The sequence below is a fragment of the Archocentrus centrarchus genome, chromosome 4 (assembly GCF_007364275.1).
Source record: "Archocentrus centrarchus isolate MPI-CPG fArcCen1 chromosome 4, fArcCen1, whole genome shotgun sequence".
NCBI lineage: Eukaryota > Metazoa > Chordata > Actinopteri > Cichliformes > Cichlidae > Archocentrus > Archocentrus centrarchus.
This window is the reverse complement of record NC_044349.1, coordinates 13,040,370-13,060,435: the sequence shown is the minus strand read 5'-3', so window position 1 is coordinate 13,060,435 and position 20,066 is coordinate 13,040,370. Positions and strand designations below refer to the sequence as shown.

Below are 20,066 nucleotides of genomic sequence, written 5' to 3'. Positions count from 1 at the left end.
TACACACACAAAAAAGTAGAGAAATATATCAACTGTAGATGCTTCCAAAACAGAATCAGGGTTCAGTGAATGGTGTGATGAGGACACTGATGTGAATATATGCAATAATACAGTCACCCTTTTACACTCTACCTGTGAGGGATTTTGTTTCCAGCAGGTTTAATAATGCACTCCATATCACAGAAAGGGACTATGTTCTTCAGACTTAATACAAATTTTTAAGTTAACAGTTTGCATTACTGCAGCATTGCTCAAGAGAACAAAAATGCTACTAAAACCACCACTAGAGATAAATACTGAGTCACGATACAGGATATCCTGTATAAAGTAAAACACAGAAAAACGCCAAGCATGACAGACACAAGTAAATCGTAGCCACTAAAAGCACCGCATCCCATCAACATGGCCTTGAGTATAACTCTACTTAACAATCTGCCAACTCACCCTAAGCCTTCCTGGATAAAGCAGACATAAAACAGAAATGCAGAAAATGTAAAATATTACAATACATGTCACTGAGACATGCAGAGTGACAGCGAGCACACGGGGGAGAACAACAGAGAAGGGCTGAGAGAGGATGATTATCTCTTCCATCTTTTTCTCTTTCCTTCCTGTATCACAGCATGCACTGCTGACACAAACACACGCAAAATCACATATGCTGCGTACCACTTATGGTCTCTGGTGAACTCAGCAAATTCCCTAAATCCCAGCAGTCTTTTTAAGGTCAGTAGGAGGATCGTAACATTTGTCAGGAAGAATTTTAGGGAAAATGTGGCCTGGGAAGTTTAGAAGAAAACTAGGACTGCCATCAATAGAAGCTATCTTTTATCTGATACCTTCACAGTGAGACTCAGAATTTGCTCAAAACAAATGCACAATAAAGACTTTTTAAAACAGAGTAAAAAAAAAAAAAAAAAGCAAAGACAATAAGCATAATAAGGTACAGTGCAATTCATAGCTCCAGATAAAATACTTAACATCTGTGTTAAAAAACACAGAGGGAGGGAGTCATTTGCTTCCCCTCTCTGGCAGGGTTTCCCACAGATTCTTCTGCCCACAGTATATCACCTCATTAAAGCTTTCTCATTGGCAGCTAAGAGCTCAGTTCCTTCCTGCTTCACAGTAAGTGATGCTTTTTACATTTCTGGATGGCTTTTAATACCCAGAATACGAGAACATCCTTTCCACGATGGAAGAGACAAAGTAATCTCTAGTACTACAAAAGTGCAGCATTTAGTGACAGCTGATCTCTGCAAAGTGTGCTGCAAGTGACAGAATCAAGGTAAACACATCAACAGTTCAGCAGTCAGTGCAATAAACCACTATAGGCTATACTATGAAATACTATGTACTGTGTACAAATTATGGATGTTATTGTGGTAGAAATTACCACAAACTACAACCACATATAGCAGCCAAAACCGCACCTCTGACTCCTCTGGTTCGATGTATACAGCATATATAAGAATACTTTAGCATTATTTGCATCATTTGTTTGTACATACTTGTACACCTTTTTCTGGATTTCTTTTTCAGTGCACTAATGATCTGCATTTTATAGTCTAGTATTGAATTTAGGATAAGAAATAAATTTAGAAAATAAACAGGCGTTCTGTTAGCTAAACAGATGTGTTTGTAGAGCTCCTTTCTTACCTTGATGTTGCAGGCCTGCTCCATAAGCCTTCGGGCATTCTCTGCAGCTCTGTATCGTTTAGGGAGCTGGACTCTGAAAAACTTGAGAGCCCCCTCAAAGTCCGCCTGCAATAGGTCCTCTTTAGACGTCTGGAGGGAGACATGAAGAGGTAGGAGGAGAGGTGGTGTTGGAGTGAGGAAAAAATGGATAATCAATAAGACTTAAACATGCAGCACACAAAGTTCAACAGATTGTTCTTTGAAATGCTGCCCTTCATTATATTTTTATACTCAGGAAGATTAAACACAGTGATGAACTTTATGATGACATGTAGAAGAGACTGATTGTCTTCAGTTCCACATCTAACTTATTAAGTAGAACGTTTCCTTATGTGTTATGGCTGTGAGACATTTTAGCTCTTATATGTGGCCAGGCACAAACAGATTTAAAGTAGGACAAAACCTATCCGGTTGCTTGTCTGCATGATGCAAATGTTTAGTTAAAACGTGTATTTTGTGTTTAGCCAGAGCAGCCATGGTTACTTTTAATCATCTGTAAGCAAAGGCTGAAAACACTACCTCACACTTTCTCATAGTCCTTACATGAGGAGGTTTTAAAATATTCTACTTGGTGATTAAATTCGAATGAGAATCAACTTTTTAAACTACATAAATCCAGACAGAGATGACGTAAGGGGGGGACTGAGATCAGTCAGTGAGTGTTTAATGACACAATACCACCATCCTGTGGTGTAAAGATACAAAGACACTAGAATCTGTCTTGAGCATGTGCCTCGGAAGTGCGTGATCAAATATTTATCCAAAGACCAAAGCGTTTTATCATAGGATTTTGTCCTTGTAAGATCATTTTTTTGGCTTTGTTCCATTTCAGAAGGAGGTTCAGGACAGAAAAAAAAAACTGCCAAGAATAAATATGGGGGTATTATCAGACAGCAAACAAGCATTCCACATGTTGTAAATGCAATTTTAAGCAGTCAACTGGCAGATCTATGCAATATAACCTACAGAGAGAAGTAGAACTTGCAAGCTTTACTTTGAATTTCAACAGACTTCAAGGGTCAAAGTTCAAGCCATCATCACAACAGATAAATAAATAAATGGAGTTTGCATTTTAAAGGCATATTTTCCTGTTTTTCCCAACATACTCTACCCTCAATAACTCTTTCCATTATCAACAAATGTCACATTTCCAGCCCAATATAACAATCAACCATCACTCCATGTTCAGCATCCCTTCTCTCACCGCCAGCAGCCTGGGGACAAAGAGCCGGTGTCCCATTCCAAGGAGATCCATTACCCTGCAGAAAGAGTCTGCTGAGGCCTGACTGCTGTGGGCTCTCTCTTCCGCCTTTCCCTCTCCATCTTCCACCGCCTTGCAAACTGCTGGAAGGGGCAAATGCGGGGTCAGGACTGGTACAGGGGGAGGAGAGGGTGGTGGGGAGTGTGGAGGAGATGGTGGTGGGGTGGGACAGGGTGAGGGAGAGGGGTGGTCCCGCTCCGGGGCCAGGATGGAAGATGACTCCAGCGTGTCGTTTAAATGTTCCAGTAGTTTTCTTTGTTGCTGGATGAGAGCTGGTGAAGGGTACGATGGGAGCAGACAAGGAGGAGTACGGGAACGTCTGTTTTGAGGTCAGTATCAAAAGCCAAAGTGGCGTGGTTCTAGTTAAAGAGGCGAGAACAGCTGCTACTGCAAACTGATGTTCAGCATGGCAGGTGGAAAAGAAGTGAAGAGAAGCTCAATGAAAAACAGCAAGTCAGCAGCCACCACTTTGACATCCACGACATGTGACGTTCAGACTGATCCAGTTCATCTGGGCACCACAGAACTTCGACAAGTGGACAAGACGTTGGCGGAGGCCACTCAGCTTGTACCACTGTCAGAGCCCAGTAATGGCCCCCCGGTGCAACAAAATCACAGTCAGAAGATTATGTATTGACACTGTTTTCGGCATAATGCTGAGTCTTCCAGCTACCTGCCAGACTTGCTTTGAAATCCAGTCAAACGACCCACTCTCATCTTCCCTTGGCAAACTTCCCCCAACCAATTCCAATCCAGTATACCGTTACCTAGCAACAAAGCTGCTCAACACGTGGGGTGCTTCTCCAGCAAACAGCGGCAAAGGATAAGTACTCCACCTTTATTATTTTTTCTTTTGCTGTTAGACTTCAAAGACGGTGAGAAAATCCTGTTCAGTCTGCAGAGCAGAGTGTCCTTAATGCTCAAGGCTCAGTACGTGAGGGATGACACATCAAAGCAGTCGATACGTTTTGTTCCCACTTTGCAAATGGAGCCTGCCTGAGGTGTGAAGCCAATTTTAGACTTCAATGAAATGTAAAATAACCATGAAATAAACAGTACTGATCTTTTTATGGGCTCTCCAAGCCTGGACAGGCAGTCCTGGTGACAAAGCAGAGACAGACAAGATGTGGTCTGTTGGCTATGGGAATATGGCACATTTGTGCCTGCAGGAGATGATGCGCTGCGTGTTTGAGTTAGTGTATGGCTGAGTGGATTCTGAACTCACTGACTCACACGCAAACCAGTGATGCATGAAAACCAAGATTAAAAAAAAACAAAAAAAACAGTGTGTATCACGACAGCCTCCTTGTATCTTTGCTCTTCCTCTTCATCGGTGTAAGACTTTGCTATGAATTCTGTACAAATCGTAACCACATTAAGCATTAAAAGTACAGCCTATTCTGTAGCTCCTGCATGGACTCCAGCTTCTATATCCCCAGCAGATTTCTATCAGTGGGAGCAGCCAGGCATCCGGTCGTTATTGGTCAGAAGATCTTTTAGCTCCAAAGCCAGCTCCTTGAGGTAGAAAAATCACTTCTGTCCCTGAACACCACAGGCTTAATGGATGAGTGCACAACTATGTGTTGTATCTTCAGGAGTGTCTGCCCTGGCCAGTAGCTGGGATGAGGCAAAGCAAAGAAGCCAGGCCACAGTGTTTCCAATCCTCAGGCTCTCTCTTTTCCACTCTCTACCTCTCTCTCTGTACTTGTAATGCTAAAAGCTAATTGCTAACACAAGCAGGGGCGGCTCCGTTGCAGAGGTCTGGGTGGTGGACAGAGGTAGCGTGTTGGAGAAATACATATCCAGCCAGCAGAGAAAAGGAGATGGCAGAAATAGTGGAGCAGGAGGTAAAGAAGAAAGAGAACGAGGAAGTGAGTGAAAGTAAAGGCTTCAAGCAGGCATCCATGGAAGGAAAATATGAAGAGGAAACAAAAAATTACAACACAGAAAAACAGAGCTTTTCTCCTTCAGGTCCAGCGTGCTAACATTATAGCTTATGCTCCTGTTGTGATGTGGATGGCGACTGCTCAGCCAGAGAGGGAGGGAGGTGAACACAGATGGAAGGAGGGGTGATGAGAGCGGAGAGGAGTGCAGGATGGATGGAGGAGGGAGGAGGGAGCCTCGAGGGAGAATGCCGTCATGCCTGGCCAATTAGAAGCAGGCAGTGGAAGCCCCTTCCACACTCCTCCCTCCTCACATCCTCATTTGTTCTCCATTTCCGACCATCGTATCCACCACATCTTTCTCTCTCAAACACAGAATAAATTATGGCCAATACATAGAGGAGGGCTTTTTAGAAAATATGTATGGATAATTTTAACCAAAAAAACAAAACAAAACAAAAAAAAACATGATTATCGTCTCTGTAGAATCTAAAAGCACAATCCAATCTGACTTTTACTATTATTATTAGTATGCAGCATATATGTCGGTGTATTTTAAGAGGTGTGTTCTTTACATCACTTATATCGTCCCATTAGTATTTGCAAAAATGCACTGGGACAAAACTGTACATGCCTCTTAATCTTTCTAACATTCATTGTTCTTTGTGATATCAGCCCGATGATATCCACTAGTAATTATTAGGGAAACCAAAATACTGATCTCTTGCTATATTTGAAGGTTAAATGCAGACATGAAGTTTTTTCCAGTATCACAGGAAAAGGTGAAGAAAACAGGGAAAAACAAAGTAAACTTTTCTGCTTGTTTCACCATTTTATTATACCTCAGTGTGAAATTGAACCTTTTTACACTCTTCATACATCAGAGAGAGAGTAAGGAGGTAAGATTGTTCATGTCCAACTTAATCTATTTACCTAAAAACTGTCAGCTAGCATAATTATGTTTCAGATATAAAGATGTCTTGGAAAAAAATGAGACACTTGTACCTGAATAATACTGAAAAACTGTGAAAAAAATGAGATTCTAATTGTGTACATGGACAAACAAGCCTGTTCTCCATCACAGAGTATTCCTGAAGCTTCAACTTGATGCCCATAAAGAATGTCCCATCAAATTATTGCCTCCACTGAACAACCAGACACGGACATGTTATAGTCATTACCAAAACTCATTGATCTATCCCACCACAAACAGATAAAATAACACAACAGCTAGTAATTCTACACCATTGTGCTTAGACAACAACCACAAAATAAAATGTGATTCATAATTTACATTTCTTTAACTACCAAAATAGATTCCTTGATCAATATCCTCCTGGCTTGGCCATCCAGTTAGAAGTGATGGACTGACTTAAGCAAGATGTTGACATTACCATACATTTCCATTATTATTCCCAACTAATGGTCTGAACAGTATCCAAAGGAAAAGTGAAATCCATTAAAGCTCTTTTAATTTCATTTTCCTAACTGGTAACCATTCACAACTTTTTTTTTTCTGTCCTGAAACCTGCTCGAAAGCACATTTCCAGTCATAGTAAATTATTTGTCCTGCAGTGCAAAATTATGCAACAATGTTAATCTGAAACAACGAAGACCAAAAGTGATGCTAAAGGTGAAAGGCTGTACACAAGCTTAAAACAATCATTCTGATAATTTATCCAAAGAAAACGTATTAAAGTTGCAATTACTGTTCAAAATGTCCCCATTCAGTGTTATTTTTAGTTTGATTCTGAGGATTCAAACTGTTTAAACACAGCTGGAAAAAAGGCAGATTAACTTTGCAATTTGAAAAGGCAGGAATTTTTACCTTTTCTTCAGCTCCCCACTCCTGACAAGTATGACTACTGATGAAGAATGGGTAAGTAAGTTAATAACTTTATGGATGCAACACATTTAGTAATTTTGAATTTTAAATTCAACACTCCACAGATTTCTCAAAAAGCAGCATACTAGTTTATTATTATTATTTGGCCTTTTTGCAGCTTTATTCGATAGTGTGCAGTGGAGAAAGACAGGAAAGCAGGGAGCAAGACTTTGGGGAATGGCCACAGGTCAAGATGTGAACCCGGGCCACCTGCACCGCCACGTGGCATACATGGTTGCCTGCTCATCCGCTGAGCCACCCCAAAAAAAAAAGTAGCATACTAGTTAATCACATTATGAAAAATATCCCTTAAATCACAGATAAAACAGTAATCTGGGCAGTATCTGGCTGATCGTGAACCTATAGACAAGTCTTCATATGAAGGTTCTGTTTATATAGCTTGGAATCTGGTCACTGTAATAAAAAATGGTAGTCGTTTAAACCCAAAAAATTTGTTACAGCAACATTTGTCTCTCCCTTTTGGAAGTAAGGGCGATTACACAAACACTGTCAATGCATGCTTATGTTGAGGAAAGCCTACACCTTTTCTTCAGCTCCCCACTCCTGACAAGTCTGCAGTCTAGTTTTAGCATAATGATTCTTTAACTATTTGGTCAACACAGCCTCTTTCCTTCTGGCTGCAGTTTGTGGTTTGAACACTAGGAGGGGACAGATATAAACAAATCCCTCTTAGCAAAAATCCTGCCTCCGTGAACTTTGATTCACACTTTACAGTAACATTCTCAGCACTACAGGGCTATCCAGTTATTTATATCTGTGACACACACAACAAAATAAGACATGCTCGTAATAATAACTCATAATAACCACACAAACTGCACACTCATTTATTCATGAATCTTTGATCTAAAACTGAACAGGGTGTGTTTAAAAAAAAACTGTATTTCCAACATGAGAACTGATTTAAACAGACAGTTGGACATTAAAAAAAAAAAAAAAATGAACAGAGGACTAACCTTAAGCAGGGCCAGAGCTACATTGAAGATGATGTTCAGTCCCTGGAAGACACAAGAGAATTATTTGTGAAAACAAAAACAACAGCCAAGTTTTTTAAGTTTTTAAACCCCACACAGAAACTCAGTGTTGTACAGTATGTTGTACTGTATGTTGTACTGTTGTACTGTATGTTGTTGGCAGCTTTTCATTTTTGCAACTCCTAGTGACCAACATTTAACTTTTTCAGAAATATTACTTAAATCTCGAGTCCTTCAGAAATTAGTTCCTGTCATTTTTCTACTTTAGTTGATAAAAGCAGGAGCACAAAAAAGTGTCCTTACAAAGCAGGACTTCACTGATATTTTCACAGATAACAAGATATCTCAGCTGAAAATGTCTCTCTGAACAACAAAGGTCTTTCACAACTAGCTTACCAGTATTTACAAACTGATGCTGCACTGCATATTTGAGTTCAGTTACTCTTCAGTATAAAATTTGTAGAAGGCCACTAATTTCATTTTATCAGTACTCTATGAATGTAAAAGGTGCTGCATCTGCAGCACAAAGAAATCTTCACTGAAAGCACAGAGTGCAAGACATCTTTCATAACGCGGCGTATATCCTGAGTGCTACTTAATAAAACCTAAAGCTTAAACTTGCTTTTGTTTTTTATATATATATATTATTATGATGCTTTCTTGATATACTGCTTGTAATTTTGATACAGAAAGAAAGAAAATGTAACGTGGATGTGAGCTCTGCAATGGGAACACCCATCTCCTTGGTCTCCGTGACAACCAGTTCACATGGCAACACAGAGCTAAAAATATCTGAACAGCTCTAAAAATAACTGCAGAAAGAGAAAAGAGGGGGAGCTCTGCCTCCACACACCTATCTTTGTAGGCCTCAAGATGGTGCTACAGTGCTGAAGCATGATCAAAGGTGTGTTTGAGAGGAGGAGAGATTACCTCAAAGTGTGTGTAGTCTAGCAAGACAGATTCATGGGGAGAAGAGAGACAAACACACAGAGAGGGAGAAATATGATACTATGAGGGAATAAACTTAAAGGTGATGGGGCAAGAGACTGGGGAGAGAAATGACAGTAACAATGTTTCAAATGTGAGTCAAACTGTGAGGAATTGACCAAAGTTGAAACTATGTGACATAACAGCTCATATAAAATCAGGAAAACATGGCATAGAGTAACATACATACAAAGAGCCTCACAAAAATCAAAAGAAAACCTTACTTTCTTTTGTGAACATAAACTTTTGAGAAAACTTTATCAAGTAAAGACAGCAGCTGAGGAAAAAAGAGAATGATTAATAATGGGGATCGAAGGGGCTGACAGTGATGAGGAACAATTACAAAAGAAAAAGATGGTCAGAATGAAAAAATGAAAAGAGCAAACAATATAGCCTGTTTAAAAAGAGTGAGGAATGACAGGTTGGCATACAAATAGAAAGAAAAAGAAAATCATAAAATAAAGAAAGAAACTAATGAGTAAACAACCTTAAATTAAACAAATTAAGAAAATGATGGTCCGACAGTTTTAAAAAAAGCACAAAAAAGTTCTTTAGGCAACGGCAGAGGAGGAGCAAACAAACAAATGACAATATGAACAAGAAAAAGATAATGGAGAAAGAAGCAGAGACTGAGAAATGATGATAAAAAGAGTAAAAACATGAAGGTTTTAAAAAAAAAGGGGGATGCATAATATCACAATACTGCTTTAACAGGCAGATTGTCATCATGCGGCTCAATGGGTGAGAAAGACTTGGGAAACTTTTAATTGTTCTGCCTGGGGCTAACTGGAAGGCAGAGTTGGGGAGGGAGGAAAAAGTGGAAGGGAAGAAGGGAGAAGGAAGGGAGAGAAGGAGCTAATTTGTTTTAGCATTTTATGCAATTTCAAGAACAAGAAATTGGTTTAAAGCATTATGAATTAAAATACTAATAACCCACCACATTTCTGTAAGTTTTGTACATATAAGAGTATTACTACTAAACTACTACTACTAAAATAGTGTCGTTAAGTCACATTGTAACTAAGGACTATCAAGAAATGGTGGCTGATAAGTTTCCTAAAAGTCAGAATTTGACACAGTAGGTCTTACTAGTTTGCTGAAGCACATGAAAAATGAATTAGGATGTGCTTGCATTAGATAGGGCGTTCCTCAAGGCTTTTTGTTGGCCCCATGTAGCCTTGAGCTTATCCTTGAAACATTACACCCGCCAGAGAAACTGTGCGATTTCGCCATTGTTGAGTATGAGACGATTGGTATATGGGTCAAAACTCCATCACTCCATCCAAGTTACACAAGAACATGCACTTCTCACCCTATCTCTAAGGATGAGTCCAGCTAGAAAATTCCTTTCAGCTGGCTGTATCCAGAACCTTGCTCTTTCGGTCACTACCCAGCACTCATGACCATAGATAAGGAGCTGGAATGTAGATCAACTGGTAAATCAAAAGCTTAACAGTGGATCCAGTACACTACCCACATTATTGAAGATGCACACTCAACCTGCCTGCCAATCTCATGCTCCACTTTTCAATAACTTATGAACAAGATCCCAAAATGTCTGACCAGACTAGCCTGGGGCAACAACTTTCCCACACTGCACTGTTTTCAGAAAACCATGACCTCAGATTTGGAGGTGCTAACTTGTATCCCAGTTGGTTGGCATTCAGCTGCAAACCACCCCGCTGAAGGCCATGGTCTGAGGAAGCTAACAAAACCACATCATCTGCAAAAAGCAGGGATGCAATTCTGAGGTTCTGAAAATGGAAATCCTGGCTCACCCAGGCTACGCCTTGAGATCCTGTCCGTGGATATCCCAAACAGGATTGGAGATAAGGTGGAACCCTGGCGGAGTCCAACACGCACTGAAAACCTGTTTGATTGTTGCCATAAATGCAAACACACTCCCATTTTGGTTATAAAAGAACCCGATAGCTCATAACAATGACCTGCAGTTGTTGTTCCCATACCCCGAAGTCCTGCTGTACCCCCACAATATCTCCTGGATTGCAATGCTTTGCCAAATATTTCTTTTCCTGGTATTCCTTTTTTTTTTTTCCCCCTGTAAGTGACTGTGAAGCACTGTCAAGAATAACAAATTATTCAACAACCATCTCTTTGTCTCTATCGCTGTCTTTATTTGTTTCTCTATAGTTCTTCTGCAGGAGTCTCCAGAGCTGAATGTTTCTGATCTATGGATACTGGCCCACAAGCCTGCTCAGTGTTTGCTTTCTCAGTGCTCCTCTTTTCTCTCTCAGCTTTCCTCTCACTCAACCAGTCAAGGCAGATGGCTGCCCAATCTTAGCCTGGTTGTGTCAGGGGTTCCTTCTGTTAAAAGGGAGCTTCTCCTCCCCACTGATGCCAAGTGCATTCTCAAGGGTGAAACTGTCATCATTATCTTACTATGTATAATGCAATGAGATGACATAGGGAATTATATGGTACTATAGAGTCAGGTCTACAGTATAAGTATTTGGAGAGTGGCAGATTTTTTATTTTATTTTTTTTAGTCTTTTTGTGATGGCAGCTGAGTTTCCAGCTTGTGACCCAGTGAAAAAATACTATAGCAGTCTACGCTGGAAGAGTCCATGGTTTCAGAGACCAAAGAGGGGGTTACTGTCGGGGGTGGGGGTGGGGTGTGACCAAAAGAGGGCTCTTCAGTTTCTTCAACATTCACATCGTGCACCATGAATTAATCTGCCAATGCTAGACCATGTTCTATCATAACATCCTATTATTTTCTATACAAGCTGACGGTCTAATCACAAATCTTTATTTGTTAATTTCAAAACAATTGTACTGGTGTTAAGAGGCAAAAATCTGAAAACTGTGTCCCTGTCCAAATGATTTTGTGCCTTACTGTATAAATAAATCTGAACTGAATCATATAATAAACCTCTCAGTGATCTCTGTTATTTCAGGGAATAATACCGGTACTTCCTCTATCACACAGATTTAGTTTGAAGATATAAGTGAATCACTTATGATCTGTGTGATCAGCATTGGGTCAAGTGACCCTGAACGATATCAAATCATTGATAGTATCAACCCTAAAAGGCCTGAGCAGAATGCACAGGCATCAATACTGTGCGGTCTTTCCTTGTGGCTACTGATAACCAGTAAGTGCAGTTTCAGTTCACCAGCTCCTCTCTTCCACACGTCTCTGCCTCTCTTACCATTCAAACCTCCTTCCACATTCCATAGGAGGCTGTTTCAAATAAAGTACTATTTTTTGTTGGAAATGAGCAATGAGCACTCTTTATCTGCACTATGGTGAAAGCATCAGCAGGATGACAATGTCCTGAGACTTTTTTTTTCCACACTGCTTGTTTTTTTTTTGTTATTTTTTTAAGTCACCAAAAGCTGAAATATGGTCAGCTCTGATAAAAGGCAGAATATGTCACTGTCACTTGTTTTTAACCAGGGATTCAATCACAGTGAACTTGCATAGTAGCAAGTTCAACATCCTGTAGCATAGTGGTCTCCGTGAAAGTGTACTGAACAGGTGAAATATTTATTTAAAAATAATACTTGGAGGAATATTTCCATGGATCTAGCTCGTGGGCAACAGTCACCTAGAGTCAGGTACTTCTGTGAATGTTCCATATCACAACAATGAGTTGGGCATTTTCAGAAAAGCTGTTTTCAGCTGTCTTTGTGGGCACCCCCCCCTAAAAGATACCATCCACCCCTCTAATACACTACTATCTGTCAGTGCTTCTCTTGGTCCCTCATAACCTTCTTTTCTATCTCCTTTCAACTGATTTCATGTTTCCAGATGGTTGAACCTCCCCTTACTGTACAGTGTGGACTAAAGTCCTCTCCCAATGCAATCAGTATAACACAGTGCAGTGACTTTACCTCACAGAGCAGCAGGTCAGTGATGTGGAAAACCATGCAGAGGGGGAATTTGGCGGTGAAGAGCGTTAGGAACCACTGGGAAGCATACATGTGTGCCTCCAGGTTTAGGTCCTGGAAGTGAGACCACAGGTCTGAAAGTTGTTCCTGTAGGAGTAGAAAGTGGGGAGAAAAAAAAAAAGAAAAAGATAAGGAGCAGGAAAAGAGGAAAAGAGGGACTTGTGAGATAAAACAGCACTTACAAACAGATAAAGATGTGGCTCTGCTTGTCATTTCAATTTTACATTATTTCATTTTTGCCCATACTTTATTAAATAATGCTGTCTCACTGAGATGATAATCTCGCTCAAGAGACCCATGACTAAAAAAAAAAAATTAAAAAAGACACATAACATAATACAGTATTACATCTCAACTGCCAAACAGACAGGGAGACTGGTTATACATTACATGAGTTTTTAATTTTCCACTGTATACTTGAAAATGGAAAGACAAAAAAAAAAAAATACTCTTTGAAAAGTTGTTATTTGTTATTATTTGTTAGTTTAACAGCTTAAGAAACTAAAAGAAATTGAATCTCTATTTGTGCTCTTAGGGTTTTTTTATTGTTGGTTTTTTTTTTTTTTTTTTTACAATCATTGATCTTTTTATTTTGTTTGAGTCATTTTTTTATATACTATATGAGGAGGAAAAGACTGGCGCAGCTTTCAGATAACAAAGTGTGAATGTGTCCATGCATGCACAGCGAATAAAAGCTTCAGTGAGCCAAAAAAGTGAACCACTTCATTAGACAACACTTACATATGGTATCTGACTGCATGAGATGTGCTCTAAAATATATGATAATATCATTATGTTGAGCTAATTTGGTTAACATTAAACTGACTATCCTCATGCTGATGGGCAACTGCGAGCAGTCAGGACTGATATAAGTGCCAAGATAAACTCAGTGGATTTAGGGTGTAATACCTGAGTGGGACGGGACATCAGCGCTCACTATCCTCAAAGGACAACAAACCTACACAGACTACAAGCTTTACAAACACAGATTTGCACTTAATTCTGGCAACATTAAATTATATTTTGATTGGAAACAAGGACTCAACGCAACAACTAAAAAATATGATGCAACCACTGGTAACATCCTCTACAATATGAATAGGATCAAACTTTCCATGAGTTAAATCCAAATTAATTTTAATGCAATTTGCACAGCCTGCTTCTTTTTCTTTTTATTGCACCAGTTCATGCATTTAATCAGTAATTATGAAACAGCTCAATGGTAGTCCATTATCAGGAAAGTACAAATGCTGGAAAATCAAATCTTGTGCGAATTAATGGTCCTTGAGACTGATCTGTATAACAAGGACTGCTCAATATGTGAAGTGAATTTCATAGCATTTAATTCATGAAGTAGAAAAAAAATGACTGGATAAATTTGAATGTTGAGCCTCCGAGGCTCAATCATTTACATTTCTGCTATCGAGTGGTGAGATCAATCTTTTCTTTATAAAAAATGTGTTGCAAATGAACAAAGACAGAAAAGGCAACCTGAATGAATAAACTGAGAGCAACCTGTAGCAAAATTCTTAAGAGCTGTAATTGGAAAGAGCTACAGTATTAATAAGAAGCACTCCAAGAGCACAAACCTCCACCAAGGAAGCTCACTCTCTGGGAACTATTTACTTTTTAAGGAAATAGTGTTGTATTTTCTATAGTTTAATTTTGGGTTTTTTTGTTCTTTTTAAATGTATTTTAAGAAGTTTGTAGTGCAATAAAAATCAGGTTCAGTCAGATCACATGTCAGCACCTCAGTCTGGCTTCTCCTCCAGATAAAAAGTGCCTGAGGATGATGGGTACTGAGTCGTGCACTATTCCAAAATCATAGACAAAACAAATCCCTAAAACTGAGGTCCATAACATACATTATATTGCCAAAAGTATTCATTCACCCATCCAAGTCATTGAATTCAGGTGTTCCAATCACTTCCATGGCCACAGGTGTATAAAACTACGCACCTAGTCATGCAGACTGCTTCTACAAACACCTGTGAAAGAATGGGTCGCTCTCAGGAGCTCAGTGAGTTCCAGCATGGTACTGTGATAGGATGCCACCTGTGCAACAAGTCATGTAATTTTCTCACTACTAAATATTCACTGTTAGTGGTATTATAACAAAGTGGAAGCAACTGGAAATGACAGCAACTCTATCACAAAGTGGTAGGCAAACTAACATCACAGAGCAGGGTCAGCGGATGCTGAGGTGCATAACGTACAGAGGTGCATAGTGTGCAGAGGTTGCCAACTTTCTGCAGAGTCGATCACTACAGACCTCCAAACTTCATGGGGACTTCAGATTAACTCAACGACGGTGCATAGAGAGAATCATGGAATGGGTTTCCATGGCCGAGCAGCTGCATCCAAACCTTACATCACAAAGCACAATGCAAAGCGTCGGATGCTGTAAAGCCCACCACCACTGCACTCTAGAGCAGTGGAGATGGGTTCTCTGGAGTGACAAATTATGCTTCTCCATCTGGCAATCTGGAAAGTTAGAACCCTGGAATGGTTAAAAATTCCCATAAACACACTCCAAAACCTTGTGGAAAGCCTTCCCAGAAGAATTAAAGCTATTATAGCTGCATAGGGTGGGCTGACATATTAAACCCTATGGATTAAGAATGCCACTCAAGTTCATATGCGTGTGAAAGCAGATGAGCAAATACTTTTGGTAATATAGTACAAACCTATTTGATCCAGACCATCCTTCTTGCCAGAGTTGTGCTCTTAGCACTACTACTTCTCATTGTATTGAGATACGATTATCTGACTACTTTATGTTATAAAAGGCTGCATCACTAACCTGCATCAACCTCTCCAGTTGGTAGAACTTGCAGTGAAGATCTTCAAAGTTGTTCTTGTAGAGAGCTCTTAGGCCATATTCATACATGATTTTCACCAAGACACAGAAGGCCTGCTCCTCAGGCATCTGAAAGTGCATGAATAATTTTAAATAATCAGTAATATTTCCAAAAACTTGGAGAACTAAATGTCCAAAATGTGTTCCTGTTGCAACAAAACAAAATCAGGATGTTTTCCAAGGATCGCCACATGCCATCTGGCATTCAGGTGTTTTTTTGAAAACAAAGAAATCAGATCCATGTTTTTAATCTTCATTTCAGCTGCAGTCATGCATTTTGATGCTACCAGACCAGAGTCAATATTTATTTAGTTTTTGTAACCCCCCACCCCCTCACCCCCCAGAAGATTGAAAACAAAAATCCACTTAATCACTTAACAGGAACAGAGGGAAACACTGAAGTTGTGAAGGACATCAAGGGACAAACTTTAGGGTATATGCATGCGCTTTTCTTTAACTTTTATATGCGAGCATTTTATGGTCTCTGTGTGCGTTCTTGGATGGATGAAGATAAGGGGTAAGAGAGAATGCTTAACGCTGTGTTTGTGCTCGTCTCTCTGTGTGTATCTGGGTTTATTTCTCCTCTCCTTCGCATGCACACACTCACAGACTGTGAGGTGATATTTAATCAGAGTGACAGTATGTGTTTGGGACTGAATGGGCTCCTGCAGGTAAACCTGAACCCCTATTAATATTCCTGACATCTCCTCTATAACCTCTCCCTCCTTCCTCTTCCTCCTCTATTACACGCCTGCCTCCTCCTTCTGTATAACCTCTCTTTCTTACACTGCTGCTCTCCCCTTTATCTTTACTACTCCTCTTTTCCTTTACAGCCTCCTCCTCCGTTATAATTTTTTTTCTTTTTGCCCTCCTCCTCTGCCCTCCTCTACTACAGTCCCCCATCTTTTCACACCTTCACATCTCTTCACTAGACTTACAGTTCTTATTCACAACTCTCCAACCTCACCCCTACTCCTCCTAACCTCCTTACACCTCGCTTCTTCCACACCATCTCACTCCTCTTTAACCTCTGCTGCCCTTACCATTTGGACTTCAACCAAACTTCCACAGCTCGCTCACCCCATGTGTCAACTCCACTGTCTCGCCTTCATCTGTCCTTTAAAAACTTCCTCAAATCAAAATTTAGGTGAGGTTTTGCACAAAGTAACGCTACACATAGCATACGAGAACTATAAACATGTATTTGAAAGTGTGGAATAACGCTGCGACCTTGAAATGTGTGTGAAAGGAACGGATTCTCTCACTCCCTCTATTCATCCACATCATTCGGTTATAAATTACTTTCTTTCAGTCTGTTATATTAGCCTGGTTCTGCTTTATTATACCTTGTACAATCCAGAAAACTTGTTTTTTGTAGAGACAGTGAAGTCTACGTACAGGAGCACACTGCTGACAGTGTTAACCTTGATCATTTGTTTGAGTGCTGTCCTCAATAGTGTAGGAGAATTAAGGCTGTGTTCAAGAAGCTACAGAAAGCTTTTATTCTGAAAGCAAGGGAGAAACACTGAAGGCAAATTCCTTTGAAAAAGCATAGAGGGTCAATTTAACAGAGTTCTATTAATATGTATGAGCATAAGTATGTGTTTAACAAGACTCAAGTGTGGTTAGTTGTGTGTTGGATCCTATTACATCTTATTGTGAGGTGTTTTGTGAATCGTCTGCGGTGAGTGGGTGAGTGGATGAAATGTTTACTTACATGTAACAGGAGAACAGCAGCAAGGAATGACTGACCCTGGCAATAACCAATTTCCTCATCATAGACAGAGTAGGCCTGCAGGAAAACAGCAAATGACAAAAGACAGAGGAAGCAATTCAATTTGATTATTCCATCAGCAGAATGCTACGAGTATCTTAGCAGGCATAAAATGCATAAATTAACAGTGTAGTGTTAAAACATTACATTTTTTTCCACATTGTTTCTTTTTAAATTTCCTATACTTCTGTCAAAGCCCAGTGCCTGAAGTTGTTTTACCCATAAAACAACTTCATCAGCCACACTTCAAAGATTCAAGTGCGTTATGTAGCAGCTTAAATAGTCTTGAGCCACTAGTTTCAGATTGATGAATTTGTGCAAGAAAGCATTTCAGCATTCTGCTTTCTTGTTGTATTTAAGTTTGTATTGTTCAGGATGTGATGTAACTTCAATTTATCAACTTTGCACAGTTCTTTCTGGAGCTTTAACTTCGATCACATGTGTTTTCGTGCATCTGGGAAAAAAAGCCTGGCTGTAAAATGCACACTCAATAAGATAGCAGAGCAAAGCCTGGACTCTTTTATTAAATTGCAAAATCCGCATTGTTGAGGCAACATTTAACAGTGTCAATTTATGAAATGGATAGGATTATTAACCTTTGATATGAGTTTGCGGTATGGTGCTAAATTGGTGTTAAGTGCAACATGACGATCAGCCACAGAGACAGATGACGCATTAACCACATTACTGTACAACTAAAGAGCTTTTTTTGTCTTCTTTTAATAAAAAAATTTTTATTAACCACCAGGTGTTAATTAGGCACACTGGTAACACTAGATTATTCTTGAGTATTTCAATATTATTATGGATTGGACACTATTTATGAGATTTATTTATTTGTGGTTAAGACTATATAATCATGCTTTAAAAAAAAATCTGTATTTCCTTATCATTGTCCAGGTAGATCAAACACATCTAATAGCATCTGCTGGCAGTTGCTATCTATTACCAAAGTTAACCTGAAGAGAAACTTTTCAGGTTTGACATTACATGATTGTAAACTCACATAATTACAGTACTTCACAGCAATGGAGCCCACAACATAACCAAATTAGTAGAACAAATGTTTATGTTACAAGCACAACCCCTGTAGAGTTTCACAGAGAATATTGTTGCTGACCATGTGCATCCCTTTATGACCGCAGTGTATCCATCTTCTGATGGATATGTAGCAACTACATGATGCCCTCATGGCAATATGGACCAAAATCACTGAGGAATGTCTCCGGCATCTTTTTGAATCTGTGCCACAAAGAATTAAATCACTTCTAAAAGCAAAAAAAGGGTCCAACCCAGTACTAGCAAGGTGTACCTAGTATAGTGTCTTGTGAGTGTAAGTTATAATACATATAATCAGAGATACAGGACAGTAATTAACTTTGAGTGCGTTGTCCTGAAAAATGTGTTTCTTGTGACTACATGTCTTGGTAAGATTTTTAATTTGCTGAGGATTTTGTGTGTGTGTGTGTGTGTGTGTGTGTGTGTGTGTGTGTGTGTGTGTGTGTGTGTGTGTGTGTGTGCGCGCGCGCGCGCGCGTGTGTGTATAAACACTCAATAATCATCATACACTGATTAATCTTAAAAGCTTAGTGCCTTTCTGATCTTCCAGTTAGTCTTATCACTATAATGTAAATTTTATCAGAACACCAGCATGTGGTGAAATAGGAAAAATCCGGTAAAGCCAGTTTCTCTCCAGCTTTAAAGTTTCTCTTTTTTTCCCCAGAGAAATTTCTCTGCGTTAGGTTTTCCCTTTGTCAGTATCAGTCTCACTCTCTCTCTGCTTTCTATGACGTCCATCCTCTGAGTGCTGAGCTAAACCTCCTGAATTTAATACTATACATCCAAAATTCAAGAGTAACTTTAAGGAACATGATTTCTAAGGACAAACAGAGCACTGAGTATATTACACACATCTAAAAAATACATCAACGTAACATTTCCGTGTTAATAAGGCAATATAACCTGTGTGTTTGCGCATGTGTCTTGGTTCTTCATGTTTATGTTCATTCATATGCCTGCCTCCTATGTCTGTGTTCTTCTCTCCATGTTCAATTGTTTCCTGTTTTACTTTGTCAGTGTTTTTCTCTTGTCCTCTGAGTTTAGTTTTACTTCCTTGTCTCGTTTCTGTGACTGCGTTCAGCTGTTGTCTGTTCCCTCATTATCCCTCTGTGTATTTATTGTCTCAGTCTTCCCCTTGTCTCTTGTCAGAGTCTTGCTGTTGTTGTGGCAGTATCCGTTCCTGTGTTCTCCGTGCTCCCAGTGTTCCCTAGTTATCTTTCCCTTTCCCACTTTTCAGTTTTTTATTTGTAAAAAATGTTTTGAATCATGTATAATTTTCTTTCCACTTCACAACTGTATACATCTTTGTGTTGGTCTTTCACATTAAATTCCAGTGAAATACATTTATGTTTGTGGTTGTAATGTGACAAAATATGGAAAAGTTCAAGGGGTATGAATACTTTTGCAAGCCAATGTATTTATAGTATCTGCCACAATAATAAAAACAAGAAGAATCTTTTGTTAATCCCTATCTGCCTGCCTCTGAGTCCTGCATTTGGGCCCTCACCTTTCACCCACACCACACAGTCAGCTTTCGCGAACCATGACAACCTATTTTCAAAAGTGAGGGATGCAGTATATAATAAGTCTGGATTGCATAAGATGATCATTTCAAACTGCCTCTGCAAAGTGAAGGTCAAACTGTCTTATGCCTGAAACGGCATATATCAGTTGTCCAAAAACTGGAAATTATTGAAAGTGTTTATACCTATTTCACAGGTCACACTGCTGTGGAAAAAAAAAGAAAGAAAA

General features: G+C 39.4%; 1 protein-coding gene across 2 annotated transcripts in view; it reads right to left on the bottom strand.

Moving 5' to 3' along the window:
- The window catches only part of rabgap1l (RAB GTPase activating protein 1-like), a 117,085-nt gene that overhangs the window by 19,958 nt on the left and 77,061 nt on the right, over positions 1 to 20,066 (bottom strand). For both annotated transcript variants that reach the window (XM_030728079.1, XM_030728080.1), the window contains exons 15-19: positions 17,199 to 17,273; positions 15,425 to 15,550; positions 12,565 to 12,708; positions 7,702 to 7,743; positions 1,657 to 1,785 (exon numbers count right to left, since the gene is read on the bottom strand). In XM_030728079.1, coding sequence (XP_030583939.1) covers positions 1,657 to 1,785; positions 7,702 to 7,743; positions 12,565 to 12,708; positions 15,425 to 15,550; positions 17,199 to 17,273 — 516 coding nt within the window. The remainder of the gene's footprint in view (positions 1 to 1,656; positions 1,786 to 7,701; positions 7,744 to 12,564; positions 12,709 to 15,424; positions 15,551 to 17,198; positions 17,274 to 20,066) is intronic.